We start from the raw sequence: 16,030 nt of genomic DNA, 5'->3' as shown, positions 1-16,030 counted from the left end.
AAAATAAAAATTTAAAGAAAAAAAACCCAACCCAAAGCCAAAAAATGTCTCATCTTGAACCTGCAGTGTGTCATGGTTTGTCACCCAGTGTACCCTTTTGCCCAAACAGCTTTGCATGCAAGTAAGTGTTCATTGCGATGAGTCATTGATCTGGTTCAAGGCTACTACTACACTATCAATACTGGATCCCCACTGAGACTCCTTTCAGATATCCTGTTGTTGCCCTGTGTCATGGAGATCCTACAGCTTTGGTTTTGCAGGACCAGCCCTTTTATATGCTCCCATAGTTCTTAGATGAAGTAGATGTTGGGCCTGAATCTTGGCACCGGGTGGTAGTTGAGTTGGTCAGCCCACCTGCCCTCCTATGCCAATGCCAACAGGGCCAGCTCTCCCTCTGGGCCAGCTCTCCTAGCTTTGATAGCTGGCAAGGGGCAGGACCAGGTCTCCCACATTCACACCATTGGGGCCAGCTGTCCCTCACCCATACCATGAGAGCCAGTTCTTCATCACTACCCTGATGAGGGGCAGGAGCCAGCTCTCCCACACACATGCCACCAGGGCTAGCTCTAGCATGCTGCCCAGGCAAGGGGTGGGGCCAGCACTCCCATCAACCACAGGCTGTGAGGGTTGGGGCCATCTCTCCCATACTCACACCTCCATACTGCAAGGGAATTCATATGTCTTATGACCAAAATTTTGGATGTTTGGAGAGTTGGACTCTTGCTTTCCTGGGAACTTTGTACTGTCCATTCTAGGGAACACAAAACGCAGAAACACTGGGACTTTCTAGCTTTTAAGGCATTTCAGATTCATGCAGTCTCTTTTAAGTCCTTCATTTCCGAAAGTGTAAAGTTATCATCAGTAACCTGACACTCTTCTCACTGGAGATGAGGACTTTTTGTCAGCAAAATGACAGTGTTACTGGGACTGTCCATCTCACATGTGTGACATTCTAACAAGAGGTTTATTCCCTGGGCTAAATAGGAGAAGTGATGAATAATTTGGGTATACCATAAATTTCATTTACTGCTTTTTTGCTCTTTGCTATTTTCAGTTCCATCAATAGCTATTTTTTAAAAATCTTGTTACCCTTCTATAATCTGAAAGTGGATTTAGCAAAGGCAGAATGGCAGCGGCCACAGAGAGCATGCTCAATTTCCAGCCTCACAGGAAGACCATGCAGGACCAGGAAAAGGCCCCCAGTTGTTTTGTGGGGGGATTTATCCATAGCCAGAAGCTCTGGCTTCAACTAATTTTTATCTCATGGCTTGACATTTCTTTGTTTGTTAGTATTTTGTTGTTGTTCTTGACTGTTTGGCTTTTTTTTTTTTTTTTTTTTTTTCAGAAAAGACATCACTGACTTGTTCATATTCATGCTGTACACTTTTTTTGTTGTTGTTATTGCATTTTTCACCCTAATCCATGCTCCATATAGCTGCTGGCTAGCAAGGAGGATAAAGACACAATCAAAATTGAAGCAGATGATGAGAATCATTTCCAGAGCATTTGGAGCAGAGTAATGTGGTAGAAACATAGTTTACTCCTTACTCTGGCTCACCATGCCCAAGTCAGTTTGCAGTCTGGAGTATTTGTAGTCCATTTTCTCTTCATTCTTCCTGTATTATGTTTTCCTTTATGCCAGTGGGCAGTAGAGAAACTGGTTTCTTTTTTTATCAGAAGTTATAAAGTGGATGATGGAGTCAGCCATGAAACATACCTGGACATAAGGACTGGGTAGTTATAGAACAGTAAGAATTGGCTGTTGGGCCTGAATAGATATTTAAAGAGCTAATCTACCATTCATTTTATGTATTGAAAACTGAGGCCTTTGAGAGGAGATGATTTATCTAGAGCACAGATTAGGGCTCCAGTGATGGAGGTAGGCTAGGAATCCTTGTGTCTGGACTCTTATGACCTATCAGGTCATCAGATTGAAGTGCAAGTGTTCCCTGACGGAATGGAGTGTCTCTCTGCAATCTCTTGATCCTTATAACCTAGCTCAGTATTACTCTGGTCATTAAGCCCATCCATATAGAATCTTCTAGTCACATTTCTACTGAACAATTGGACTAAACAATCTCCAAGCTCATAAGAACCTTAAATATTGAGATGTGGTTGGATATGGATTGATTGGATATAGTAAGAGGTGGGTGCTGTAAGGTGTGGAACGTTTGGTCTTCAAGATATCCACATTCACAAGAGTCATGAGTGGCCAATAGCTGATGTGGATAGTTTTGGAACACAAAGCAATGGAAATGGGGGCCTTGGAATCCCATGAACCTGGTTTTGAGCCTTGACCATGTCACTCCAGTCTCTGTTTTCCTTCCTTAACTAACCTTCTGGGAAGGATCTCTCTGATACTGAAACAAAAGGGCATATAGTAAGTACTCAGCAAATAATAATAATTTCTGCTTTTATTACTATAGTCTAATTTTTTTCCTTTTTTGGAGATTGCATATTTGATGGATTTAATAACTAGATTGGTGACAAAAAAAGATCCTATAAATAACAGCTCATTTGTGTGAGTCTTGTCTTCCATTTAAAAAAATATTAATCATTTTTCCAGTGTGGAGAGATAGAGTGATGGCTAATATGTGTATATCACTAACAGTAATGAAGTCAAGAGGAGTTATTTATAGACTGGTTGAGAAAATTTACAGCTTTGGATAGGGGAGAGAGGATGCTAATTGTACCATCTCCGAACATGCCCAGAACAGGCTTTAACTAGAAGTCTCTGTGGTAATGCTCCTCTGGGAACCCCAGTGACCCAGGAAGGTAGATTTGTAAATAACATCTCCATGGGAATTGAGAACTCTCCACCCTCCTAATGAGATATATCAAATCCCTGTTAATTACTATGTGTCAGTAGAGTAATAATAATGTATGTGTCTATAATCTAAGCAATGATGTTATATGAAACATATAACTATCCAAAGCATGATTGAGGACATTCATTCCACATTCTTCTTAGGAAGAATTTCCAAGGAGTGGACTTATGGGATGGGAGAATACGCATCCAGAGGGCTCCTGTAGTGAGTCAGACACTTACCCTAACTTGGCCATCTTATTTTATTCTCTGAACCATAGCAAGAGATATGGTACCACTTTAGAGTAAGAAAATTGAGGCTAAGGAAAGTGATACAAATGCCTCCCTTTCTTAACATGAATGTGAATGGTATGTACTCGCAGTCCTGCATCTTCCCTTTCCTTCCTTGTCCCTGCCTGTGGACCAGTTCTCACTCGCCTGTATCCCTTTCTTATCCGCCTATCCTTTCCATTCTCTATATACCTCTGTCTAACCAAACACTTTCATTTGCAGATCATGGAGGACTATGCCAAGGGTGGCTGCAAAAATGGATATTTAAGACACATGGATTCCAGTATTTTAGCCATGATGGGGTTCCCACACCTGGTATCCCTAGAGACCAGAGCCTGGAAGACGAACTCCTACGCATGCTTGACACTTTCTTCCAAAAGAAGGCCACAGTTTCGCTGGAATCCAGGTAGACATGGGCCCAGGTACCTCTTTGTTTGAGGAGGTTTGAGGAAGAATACACTCACTTTGCTAAATGGACTCAGGTGGTGGTGTGCAGGGTACCCGAGAGCTCCTGAAATGGCTGTGTAAGAATCTTGCCAGTCGTGCAATTAAGTAATTAGACTGCGTGCTGGTGGCTGTGAGGGGACTTGAGCAGAGCCACATTCAGGCCCATTACAAAGAGGTGAGATAAAGCTTTCCCTTAAAATTATTCCTGAGAGTCTCAGAAAGCTGCCTGGCTGTCGAGAGCTAGAGGAGTCAGCCCTCCTGGCATCTCCTGTTTTGGCATCAGCTTAGAAACACCATTGCAGTCGTGACTCCGCTGTTTTATGTTGAGCTTGAACTAAATTCTTTTCTCATTGTATCTGCTGGGAGCTCTTCCTATGTGGGGAAATACTACAGGCCGTGTTCCTGACACAAAAAAGGAGAAACATTAGATATGTTTGCATTTTATAAATCAGTCTTTTATGAGCTGTTTTCCCTTTCATATTCCTTCTAGACCATCCATGGCAGCTGCTTGGGCTTTGAAGCCAGTAAGAGCTGTGCTGGTTTTTCTCATTATCTCAGTTTCTCTGACTGCTTCTCAGGGTTGCTGGGCGGACTAAGAAAAAAAATAGGAAAATTGACTAGTGTGAGGTGTATCTCAACCAAAGTTCTCGGTTCTGATACAGGCAGAAAAACACAAGTTGCTACCGCTTTAACTCTTGGCAAGAGCCAGACACCCTAGTCTTCCTTACATCATTGCATTACTAAGCCTTGTGGGACCTTTCTGCTGAAAAGAAAACTGGAACATTCTGGTTTTGGCAAGCTTGATGAGGCCCAACCTCTTAATCCCTGATACCTAACATTTTCTGAGTATGAGTCCTCTGGAGACATAACTACTTCATCTTCAAAGGGAATTGAACAGTCTTAGTTGGTTCTCAAGACTAGAGAGTTTCTGGAGCCTCTGAATACCCAACCTTGTAAAGTTTGAGGTAAAAGGTACCACTGCCCCCAGACCTTGTAGGACCAAATGGATACTGTGAACTGGGGACTGTGGTGAAAACAAGGTAGTTTGGGAGATATGTGCTTGCTTCTAGTGGACAAGCCTTTCTATTCCAGCTAGTTGTCAGAAAAGCATGTGAGCACTCATCACAAGTCTTCAAAATTGGTATTCTTAATCTCACGAATTGTAAAAATTCCAACCTAATTATGGTTTTAGAGAAAGCCCCTTATGAGCCAACACTGAAAGCAAACATGTGATGTTTGGACATGGGTACCTGCTTTCTCTTGCACTTGCCTGTCCCATACACTTCCCAGCTACTAGCAGCTACAGCTCATGTTAGAAAAAGAGGCCTAACTCTGCCTAACCTTCGTTTTTGAACACTATTCTTCCCTGTATACTACTGAACCCATGATGGTTTGGTCATGGTTCCAAGGCCCTATTGAAGGCCTGACTTGTATACATGCTCTAGACCAGCCCCTGGTTAGCTACTTTACAGGCTCAGCTTTACATGCTGTGGCCAGTAATCTTTTCACAAAGATGGGGGAAGGTAACACTTTGGATCCAGTATTCCCTTAGCCATTGGAGAATTGTCTGGGAATGGGGGAGTAGGAGATATTCAATATTTTCCTTGGTCAGGGCAATACTAGTCCTATGCCTAGAAATTCCTTCTAGGAGTGAAATGTTTGTGTTGCTCTTGGTGGGGGCGGGGGTGTCTTTGAACAGAGCTCTTGTCTGGCTCTGCCATTCTGTGCCATCTGTCTCCATCTTGATTTCTTCATTCCTAGAGATGATGGTACTTACCGCCTAGGAATCTTATAAAGATGAAATAAAATAATAAATCTGGAGTATATCTATAGCACTAAGTAAAGTTTTGTGACTGTTGCTGCTCAGGCCTTGTGTTGCAAGGGTGAGGGTGCCAGTGGGTTTGATGACTGCTTGGGCTACATAGTAAGACCTTTTTTTTTTTTTTTTTTTTTTTTTTTAAATACCTTTCCTATTAATTCCACCCTTTGCCACTCAGCCCAGGGAAGATTTTATGAATACCATATGCAGCAGGTACACCAGCCAGCTAATGATGTGTGTCTCTATTTATTACCAAGCCAGTGTCTGATGACCCCAGTGCAAACTTTGATAGACTTAGGCCTAAGACTTCTCCTCAGCCTTTGAGACTTTCTACTTTCCAGCCATCTACCTGGAGGGACTGTGAAAATGGAGAGACTCCAGAGTGACTGACTCCACTTGTCTGCCAGAAATGATCAGGAAATGGCTCATTAGTTGTTGTGCACTTTCCCAACTGAGCAACTCACTGTTGTTGGTGGTGTGAGAAGGCCAGGGCAGCCTGCCTTGTGGAATGAGCAATGCTCCCTTTCCTTTTCCTTGGCATTCACCTTCTGTGGATTCCAAGTCCTTGCCTTACATGTTTCCAGTTCACCCTCTAGAGGCATGATTCAGAATTTCTTCATCAAAAGTTTTTGGTCTCTTTAGTTCAATGTCAAGTGATAGCTGATAGCTGAAAAATTGTAAAAATATGAAAGAGGAGCTCTAGGTATGCTTAAGAATTGTTTTTGAAAGGCTCATACAATTTTGAGTTCCAACTGACCACAGAAGATCTGATTTGTCCCTGTGGGCATAGTTGAGAGATAGATAGGCGTAGAACCACCAGAATGTGAGGCTGGCAGGGAGTCTAAAGATGGCACTGGAGAAGTGGCCAAAGGGACTGGGCTAGGATTAGGTTGTCAGGGAGAAGTGTTTGGAGGTACATTTTATAGTTCAGAGGGAATAGAAACTTGGGAGTTCTAGAAAGGATCAGACCTTAAAGTCTAGGGATTTCTCTGGTGTTCTGGTCTCCACCTCCAAAACCTAGGCTGCTTCTCTAGCCCTAGCTTGCCATCATTTTCTCCAGGATCATTGTGACAGCCTCCTCCCATTCAGGCATCACAGTGCTGCTGATGGGCATTTAAATATGCAGTGTGTTATTCTACCTAGCTGTGCGTTTCTGCTAGCCATGTATCTGGTAGCCCACTTCTTAGCTGTTTGTGCTGTTCTTGCCTTGCCTTCTCTGCATAGGCCACACAGCATCTTGGTACTGAGAACAAATCTCAGAGTAGCCTTTGTTTCAGGGCTCTGGTACATGCTGGTCCCACGTAATTTACACTGGTGCTTTTTTCTTCCTATTCCCTGAGACCTAGGCTAAGCCTGTTGCACCCCAGCCTTGGCTAGCAGCTCGTATTCCCTGTGTCTCTAGGGCCTGTGTGCCTGGCACTTACGGTGGCAATCACTGAACTATTTTTCAGGTTCTCTTTTTCCCTGTCCCACTAACTGAGGATCCCATTTCATTAGTCACTAAACAGATAGAAGCAATCATATCCGAGCCCCTGCTTGACTGTCAACTGCAAACTGCCTTTTCTAGGGTAGACTAGAAGTATCCCTGCTGCTATCCAAGAACAGGCCTCCCCTTGTGACTTCACTTCTGACCTCCTAGCTCCCTGTCTCTTCTGAACTCCCCCCCCCTTTTTTTTGCCTTTTTTTCTGAGTCATTTTCATAAGCATGAGACACACCTGATATTAGATGTTTGGGAAGAGTGCCTCCTTCCCTTCTGATTTCACATCTGTTTCAGCTACTGTCCAATTTCTTTATTCTCATTTGAGGTAAAATTTCTCAAAAGAATTGCTGATATTCACAGCTTCCACCTCTCCCATTCTCTACACCATCATAAGAGCCTTCACAGCCTTTGCCTCTATCCAGTCGGTAACAGTTTCTAAACTGTGAAATCCATTGCCAGCCTTGAGCAGCAGCTGCCCTTCTCCCTGGCTGCCTATTTCTTTTCACCTCCCTGCCCTCTCTCCCTCTCTGCCTCCTCTGTTAAAGGACACTGGTGTGTCCCAGAGCCAGGGTCTCAGCCCCTTTCTTTCTCCATGCCTCCACTCCTTCCTGCCGTTGGAATGGCTATGTGGCTCTGATTTCTGCGTCATGATCTTAACAGCCAGCTGTGTGCTGGACACCTCCTCCTGTCTGTGGATCAGACATTTCAATGCTGACCTAAGACCCACGTGGTGCCACTCTGCTGCTTTCTAGTATTAGTCATGTTTGTGTCCACATTGCCTAATAGCTGTAGCCCAAAGTGCATGCTCCTCAGTCCCTAAAGCCCGAAGCGAGTCCTCACAGTCATGCCTCAGATTATAGCCCTAAATCAGTCCCTTCTCATCTCCACTCTTACCTTCTCACTGCCGACATCTCTTGTTTGGACTCCTGCAGCTGTGCAGCCTTCTTATTTCCCTTCCTGTTCCCATTTCTGCCTTCTGTAGTCCAGTCTCCATAGAGTAGCCAGGGTCTTTTTCAGACTTATGTCAGGTTACATCTCTTGTATGTTAACACCTTTTAGTGGGTTCCCACTCTCACAGTCAGATCAGAGCTTCTTGACCCAATCTCTGCTATTTCTCCATCTTTATCAGCCACACTTGTGTTTGCTGGGCCTCAGCCACACTGACCAAGCTTGTTCTTAAAGGGGCCTCTGGTAGCTAGTGTTTTCTCTACTGTGATAGACTCACCAAAATGTACCATCAGCAGATCCTGAGTGAGCAGTCAGCTTTGTGGAGAGGTTCCTCCTGACTACTTGATTTAAAGAGATCCCATTTGTACACTTTCTGTCAGATTTCTTCTCTCCTTCCTTCTTATTCATAATACTTACATTATATCGTAAGTACTATGCATTGATTTAGCTATCACTGTATGCACAGCTGTGTCTGTCTTTGCCTTAATGGCTTGTCCATTCCTCTTTGGAAGAATGGAAAATATCCAGTCAGTATATGAATGAATGGCAGATAGTTGAGCATTCCACAGTGCAGCAAAGGCTATGTTTGGGAAGCCAGAAAGAGTTAGAGCTCTCTTGGAGTCAGAAAGGGCTGGGTTTTAATCTTTGCTCTGCCACTTGGCTGGGAGCTTGTTTCTCTTTGAGCCTGTTTCTTCATCTGGTCTCACAGCCTGTGAGGATGTTGTGTATTTAAAGGACCTGACACATGGCAAGTGCTTAGTAAATGTCAGTGCCTTCTCTTATACCTTCTGCTTGGCACAGATGCTCAGGAGGGTGTAGAAGTGTACCGCCCAGGCTTTCCGATGAGACCTTTGGACCACGCCAATCCGAAGGTCCTGACTACAGAGACAGCTTAATGAATTCACTGTTCCCATTTCCAGCCAAGCAACACTTGAAATGTTTGATTGAATAGCCACCATTTAGTATATTGCAGTGGCCTCCTTTGCCACTGTTTACTACCCATTTGTCAAGTCTTTTTCTTAGGTTTTATTGTGTGTTGTTTGGTGATGAGTGATTGTCCTCCTTTGACTAGCTGACGAGCAGTTGTCATTATTTCTTACCTATATTAAGAAAGAAAAGGAAAAAAGGAAAATTTAGTTCTGATACTAAGAATATCAGAAATATTTTTAAAGTCCAGGTTTATTATAGCTTTAAGGTGGTCTGTGTAGTCTAAATGATTTCACACCAGAAGTGAGTGGTGCAGCATATATTTTGCTTTTAATTTTTAAATTTTGAGTTGAATTCACTCTCTTGATCTAGACTGTGTGACTCTGGAAATGAGGTGGGCCTTACTGCTGTCTGCAGAGGCCATGTTGAGAAGATCAACTGACATCAGAGGGAGGCTGGATATGTCTGTCTCACAAGGTTTCATGAAATAAAGCAGTAAGGAGAAACTGAGTGGAAAAGGCAAGAACAATAACACAAAGGTGTCTCTGTGACTGCGTGAGCTTACCTCTACCTGAGGGGCCCTTCTTCTAGAAGGCAGTCACAGCTCCTAGACCAACCCTTGACTGGAGCACTTTCTCTCAATTCTCTAACTCTGTTTCACCTGTTCTCCATCTTTTTGTTTTCTTTATTTTGTCAGTGATTTAAACTTTATTCTTGGTGTGTAGGGGAGGGGCTGGAGAGATGGCTCAGAAATTAAGAGTACTTGCTGCTCTTCCAGCATCCTTATAGCAGTTCAGATCTGTCTGTAACTACAATTCCAGAGGATTTGACACCCTCTTCTGGCTTCTGCAGGGACTGCATGCCTTGCTGTGTAGACATAAAACAAAAATAGACACACACACAAAATAAAAAGAAATCTTAAAGCCTTTTCTGTACTCTTCATTAGATTGCTTTCTATTCTCTTGGATATGAATTTTCTGATTTCTTAGTCATTTTTGGCATATTCATATGTATATGTGGGTGTGGTGTGTGGTACATGTATCAGGCAGGTATGTGTGCCTGTAAGCACACATGTGGAACACAGAGTAAGATGCCAGGTGCTTTCCTCTGTTACTGTCTGCCTCATTGCTCTGAGACAAAGGCCTGTCATTGAGCCGGAAGCTCACCTTTTCAGTTATTGTGGATGGCAGTGAGCTCTTGGTGTACACCTATCTCTGCTCTCCAGTGCTTGCATTACAGGCCCATGCATCCATGCCTGTACATGGGTGCAGAGAACAAGCTTTCTTACTTACTAAGCCATTTTGCCTGCTTGATTGTTGTCTTTTTAAAGAGAGGATTTTACATGCAAATTTAGTTTGTGTTTATTAACCACCCACACCCTTAGTCTCCTAGGGTGAGAATACTGAAGTCGTCTCAGCTTGGCCCTTTGGGGCCTATAACTTCTGTCAGATTTGTTTCTGCCCTGAGGGTGACTTTGTGTATCTGTTACCCCCCACTGCAGTTCCAGGCTGTGTTTCCTTTTTGGGATCTTTGGTTTTGTGCCCTCTCGTGCCCTCTTGTTGTGTATAGCTGCCTGCTGTCATTTCTGTGAGTGGATGAGAGTGGAAGGAGCACACGTGTGTTACAGCACCATCCTGATGGGAAATCTCTCCTTTGCACAGTAGCTCTTCACCTTTCTGAAGTCCATTTTGCGACGAGGCCTGTCCTTTGCTCAGCATGATGTGGCATGTGAGATCTTCCTGTGTCCCCTGCCTACTTCCTAGCCTTACTTTTTTCTTCACCGCAGAGTGACCATGACTGTTCATCACAGTGTCATGCTTACACCACCATTCAGTTCCCCTGTGACTCACCATTGCCTTGTAGATTAGTCTCTTATTTCCACCTCTTTCTAGCATCAGTTGACATCTTTGCTGGAGCCCTTCTGCCAGTACAGTGTTCAGCACACAAAGGAGCACGTGCCAGACCAGAACCATCCTGGCTGCTTCCCATGCTGGCTTTACTCCAAGTCCCTGAAAAGCAGAGCCAGAGACTCAGACTTGTGTAGGGGAGCAGGAAGCCAGTAAAGATGGTTGGTGTGGGCAGCTGGGCAGCTGGGCAGCTTAGCCTGGGCTTCTGTCCTCAGGACGGAAGCTACGACATTCATATCACAGCTCTCAGCTCAGAGATCTCAGCTCTCTCCACTCCAGTCTGTCTTGCTGGCTGGCTCAGCTTTGGAAAGAGTTCCAGGGCAGCAGAGAAGCATAGGGTGCTTGAAGTGGGACCTGCTATGTCTCCACTGTCCACACAGCTTCAGCTACTATCATAGGTGGGACAAGGGCACATGACAAGGGACAGTGAAGAACATCTGCTGCCTGGATGCTACCTCTTTTAATCCTCATTGTTCCTTTAATCTTCCTCTTCTGTGGAAGGAAATTTACCTTCCTGTCAAAGAGTCACGTAGAGTTTGGAGTCATTTCATTTGTTTGTTTATTCATTTATTTATTTGAATTTATTTTCTGGCTGGGGTCAAATTGAGAGCCTTGCACATGCTAAGCAATTGCTCGGTCTCCTAGCGTACTGTCAACCCCTGAAGCCATTTTTATTTGTCCTTTTCCAAGTTTGCTTTCTATTGCTTTGAAAAAGACCTTGTCCAAAAGCAACTTGGGGAGCATGGTGTTTATTTGGCTTACAGGTTATAGTCCATCATCAGAGAAAGCAAGGCAGGAATCTAAGCAGAGACCATGGAGTAATGATGCTTACTGGTTTGCTCAGGCTGCTTTGTTATATATTTCACGATCACTGCCCAGGGATGGCACTGCCCACAGTGGGCTGGGTCCCTCCCTATCAGTCAAGAAATTGCCCCCACAGGCTTGACTATAGGCCAATCTGAAGGGGCATATTCTCAATTGAGATTCTCTCTTCTTAAATGACCCTAGATTGTGTCAATTTGACAAAAACAACTGGTACAGCCTTCAAAGCAATGCACTTTGTGCTCTATCTGCATGCTTGTTATGAAGCATCCCTTCATTAAAATCTGTTTATTGAGCACTCGTTATACAGCAAGATGGATCAGGTCACCCATGGAATATCCAGGTTGGCATAATTCATCCAAAGCCAATATTATGTACTGAACGTAGGAATGGGGCCAATGTCATGGAGTAGGGCACCCTATTATTGCCATGGGCATCCTGTAATCCCATGTGCACCTTCCTAGGCCAGCCCCCTTTTATATATTCATGTGGTCCACTTAATTGGCTTTGTACCTGTGTGACATTATCCATGAACTCAACAAGGTAATATCTGTCTTGTTTGGGTGTTGTGAGGTTGCATGAGATCAGATGATTGTCATGGTTCCTGGCATATTTGGGAACTTAATATGTTTAATGCAGGCTGAATCTGGACGGGATTGGTGGGGGGAAACTTGGGAGGCTGGGTTGTCGATGAAGCTGAAGCAGGAGGCTGATTCTCCTGCTGTCTTCTTTTGGAGAAACAGGCCGGATCTTCTGAAAGCACTCGGTGCCTTGCTTTTCGAACGAATATGCTTGGCGCAGCAGGGTCTTCCTGGAGATCACCTTGATAGTAAAGCTCAGAAGGCACTTCAGCAAGTAGCTGTTCAGTTGAGAGATGAACTTGGCCATTCCTTCCCAGACAACTTATTCTCCAAGTCATGCAATGAACTCAAGTCAACATGGGGAACCTGGCTAGTAAAGACAGGTGACGAAGCCAAGATGGAGCTGAAGAATGCCTCGGTGCAAACTGTCACCATAGAGGATACCCCACATGGATTCAAATCTGAAAGGAAGAGAGAAGCTTGGGAAGAGAAACCAGAAGAGGCCATTTTCAACACTGACCCTGAGTCAGAGGCCTTGTGTGAGATGGCAGGGCTACAGGCCACTCCCTTCTCATTCTCCAGTACAATCAACAAGGTAAGGTTTTGTATATAGTAATTATGTATTTACCTTAAACAACAATAACAAAAACGTTTTAAAAAATCACCTTCAATGCCACCACATTTTTTGTTTCTGTGAAGGCCAAGTCTGGCAGCTTTCTTTTCCTGTGTTGTCCTCCAGCCTCTATCTCCAGGCCTCTCCTCTCCTCTCTCTGCCCGCTTCTTCCTCTCCTCCCACTTTTTACTCTGACCCCAGCCCTATCTTATTTACCAGGATACTTTTGTGTTTTCACTAGGAAAAACACACATGGAATTCTGTTTATCTATCTACCTGCAACTTTCTCTTTGGTTTTATGAAGTAGGATGTTTCCCCATGATGGCTCTTTAAGATTCCATTGGACCAGAGTTTATATCTACTGAAGGGCATTTCCATTAGCATGTTGCAGTAAAATTGTAACAACTCAACTTTAGAGGATGAGAGCCTGGCTTCTGTTTTAGGAGGGCTTTGGATGGGAGACATCATTCTGAGAGCTTTATTTCTATTGGATACCAGATTCTGAGCCCTCAGGGTTAGCCAGCCTAAAGTAAAGGGCCGAGGCTGGGGCACGCACTGTGTCTGCCTGAAAGACCACCCCTGTTGCCTGTCAAGCTGCCCTCCAGCCACAGTGGTCCAAAATAGAGAGATCTGGTTTTGCTGAGTGTATGTGTGTGTGCTGGTGTTCTCTCTGAGCTGCTCTATAAGCTGTAAGCACAGTCCCACAGGCCAGATGATTAAGTACCAGACTTTCTTGTCAGTGCATGATTGGACCTACATTACAGTCCTTTGGGAGTGAGGGTTGGTGTTGAGAATCTCTGTAACAGAGATGTGTTCTGATGGAGAAGGAAGGGGTCATGATTCTGATACCTTTAGTGAAGGCTGTGGGATGCTTGCTGCTGATGGCAGTTTTGTCGCATAGAAATCAACTGTACACACTGCTTCATAGCATCAGAATGGAGAATTAAGTTTATTTTCTGACCACTAAATTACTGCTTTTGTGCCTACCAAACAGAGTTAGATCTATCATTAGCAAAATTGCTTTTGATTGTTTTAAATTATGCACCAAAACTGTAATTTCTAGAAAAGCGTTTTCTAAAGATATCAGTAGAGACTAAAACAAAAAAATATATATACTGCCATTATATTAATGGTACTCAAAATGCAAATTTGTTCAGGTTGGCTAGAGTAGAATTGCTCTTGTTTGCCCCAGCTCCTTCAGTTTGTATTAGGAAAACTAGGTAGGGTTATTTTTTTTTTCTTTTTTGTTTGCTTGCTTGTTTGCTTTTTTCTTATGTGTGATAGATACCATCCTGTGTTTAGGAAATTGGATAATTGAATGGACTTAATTTTTCCAAATATGTTAATTTTATTTTCAAATAAAATTATTTTTGCCATGTTTTCAGAACAAAGAAAATTTTATCATTTACTTATATTTATCATCTGTATGTACCGAGGACTCTGCTGAGTTCCCTATATTATCTGACTTAATTTTTTCAACAAATATGAGTAGATATTACAATCATTGTACATAGGAAGATACACAGTGCCGCAAGACTTAGAGACCTGACCAGAATGCCTCAGTTGGCAAGTGGAGAGGGGGTAGTTGCTTGCTTGGCTTCAGAGGAAGGCAGACATTGGCTTCCTTTGTGGCTTTGGTAGTGGCAGAATTGGTAATCCAGTGACTTAAGCCAGAAGTCTGGTATCTAGTTAAAAAGATTATCATTGCAGCCTAAGAGTGAGGCAGAGACCAGATAGCCTGCCTGTTACATGGTTATAGAGGACTTTATAGATGTGCTTGTATCAGGCCTGACTGCCTACCTTACCTCTCTCAGTACCTTGAATGGATCAATGCAACCCCAATTCCCAGGCTATATGGAAGTACAGTGAAGTAAGAATGCATGTGCCTAGAGCAGTGTGGCTATGTGGCAAGAGCTCAGAACATGTGAATTCCATTCCTAAGTAAGGCCTTACAGTCTGCCTTCATTAATATCGATGGTAGGTGGGACTACTCCAGTCCATACGGCAGCGTTTTATGTGGTGTTATTTCAGAACTCGTGTTAGGCTGACTGTTGGCAGTCTTCCATCTTCAAATAGGCTTTGGCATTTGTACACTTCAGATCTCTTCTTTGCTGCCATATGACACACAGATTTGGGTCCAAGAATAAAGATTGGTGGAAACCCAGAACCTAGAATTTGACTGTTATTTCCCAGTCCTCTGCTGAGGCATTTACCTCCTCCCAAGTGGTTCCTCTCACTTCCTCAAACTGCCCTTGTCCTTGAACATTTTCTCTTCTCTTCCTTGGAACTCCAGGACAGAAAGCATCTCACTTTTCCTAACAGCCTTGGAATCTGAAGAGCTACTTTGACCCCTGAGTCTTTTTGCTGAATGATGTTTGAGTAGCTGTTTGAACATCTTGGTTCTTTGAAAACAAGCATGATGGAACATTTCCATAATTCCCTAAGCAAGTCCTGTATTCCTTAGTAGTCAAACCAGTTTCCCACCTTCCCATCCCAAGTGCTAAGCAGCCACTAAAATCTACCTCTGGTCTTGGACATTTCCTATAGTAGAATCCTGCAATATGTGACTAGCTTTTCCACTCAACATAATGCTTTCAGCGTTCTTTCATATTGCAGTAAGAGATAGTTCTTCCTTTGTTTTTTCACCACGTAGCATTCTGAGGTATGGCTAGTTCACATTTTATTTTGGATATTATGCATTTCTTTGCTACTCATGCAGATGTTTGTGTGATCAGGTGTTTTTACTTCCCTTGATTAGATCCAAAGGGTAAAGATGGTGGGCCACATGGTTACTCTGTGTTTAGCCATTTTGAGGAACTTCTGACTTACTGGCTGTGCCATTTTACCTTCTTCCCAGCAGTGTATGAGTCTTCCAGTTCCACCACTTCCTCGCCCACATTTGTACCATCTCTGACTGTAGCTTCCCTAGTGGGAATGAAGAGGCATGGGTGTATTCTTTTGAGATTTCAGTTGCATTTCTCTGACGGCCGGTGAAGCTGAGCATCCTCCCATGTGCTTGTTAGCCTTGTGTTGTCTCCAGAGACATGTCTCCCTGATCGCTTTCCTGTTTTTTAATTGGACCACTCTATTTCATTATTATTGAGTTGTAATACTTTATATATTCTAGATTTGAGTCTTTCTTCTCATTTTTTGATTGTGTTTGAAATTCACCACTGGAAAGATATCCTCATTTGGCCTCTAGAGTGTCTACTATATACTGGATTGGAACCTATGATGATAAGTATGATAAAAATATGCAGAGGTTGAAACCCTGGGCCTTGCATTCAGGTGTGGAAGACAGACAGTGAATATGGATTTTCTCAGCCATTACAATGATGCTGATGTCCTCTGGAGAAAATGGCAGGGGACACTGAGTGTATAACGGGAA

At 43.4% G+C, this 16,030-nt stretch overlaps 1 protein-coding gene across 1 annotated transcript in view; it reads left to right on the top strand.

The window, feature by feature from the left end:
• Positions 1-16,030, top strand: part of Cdk5rap2 (CDK5 regulatory subunit associated protein 2) — a 186,428-nt gene that overhangs the window by 114,864 nt on the left and 55,534 nt on the right. The window contains 3 exon segments of the mRNA XM_028885700.2: positions 3,320-3,386; positions 3,389-3,503; positions 12,192-12,624. Coding sequence (XP_028741533.1) covers positions 3,320-3,386; positions 3,389-3,503; positions 12,192-12,624 — 615 coding nt within the window.

Source organism: Peromyscus leucopus, chromosome 2 (assembly GCF_004664715.2).
Source record: "Peromyscus leucopus breed LL Stock chromosome 2, UCI_PerLeu_2.1, whole genome shotgun sequence".
Taxonomy (NCBI): domain Eukaryota; kingdom Metazoa; phylum Chordata; class Mammalia; order Rodentia; family Cricetidae; genus Peromyscus; species Peromyscus leucopus.
Note: the sequence above shows the minus strand (reverse complement) of the source record. Positions and strands in the feature narration are given on the sequence as shown.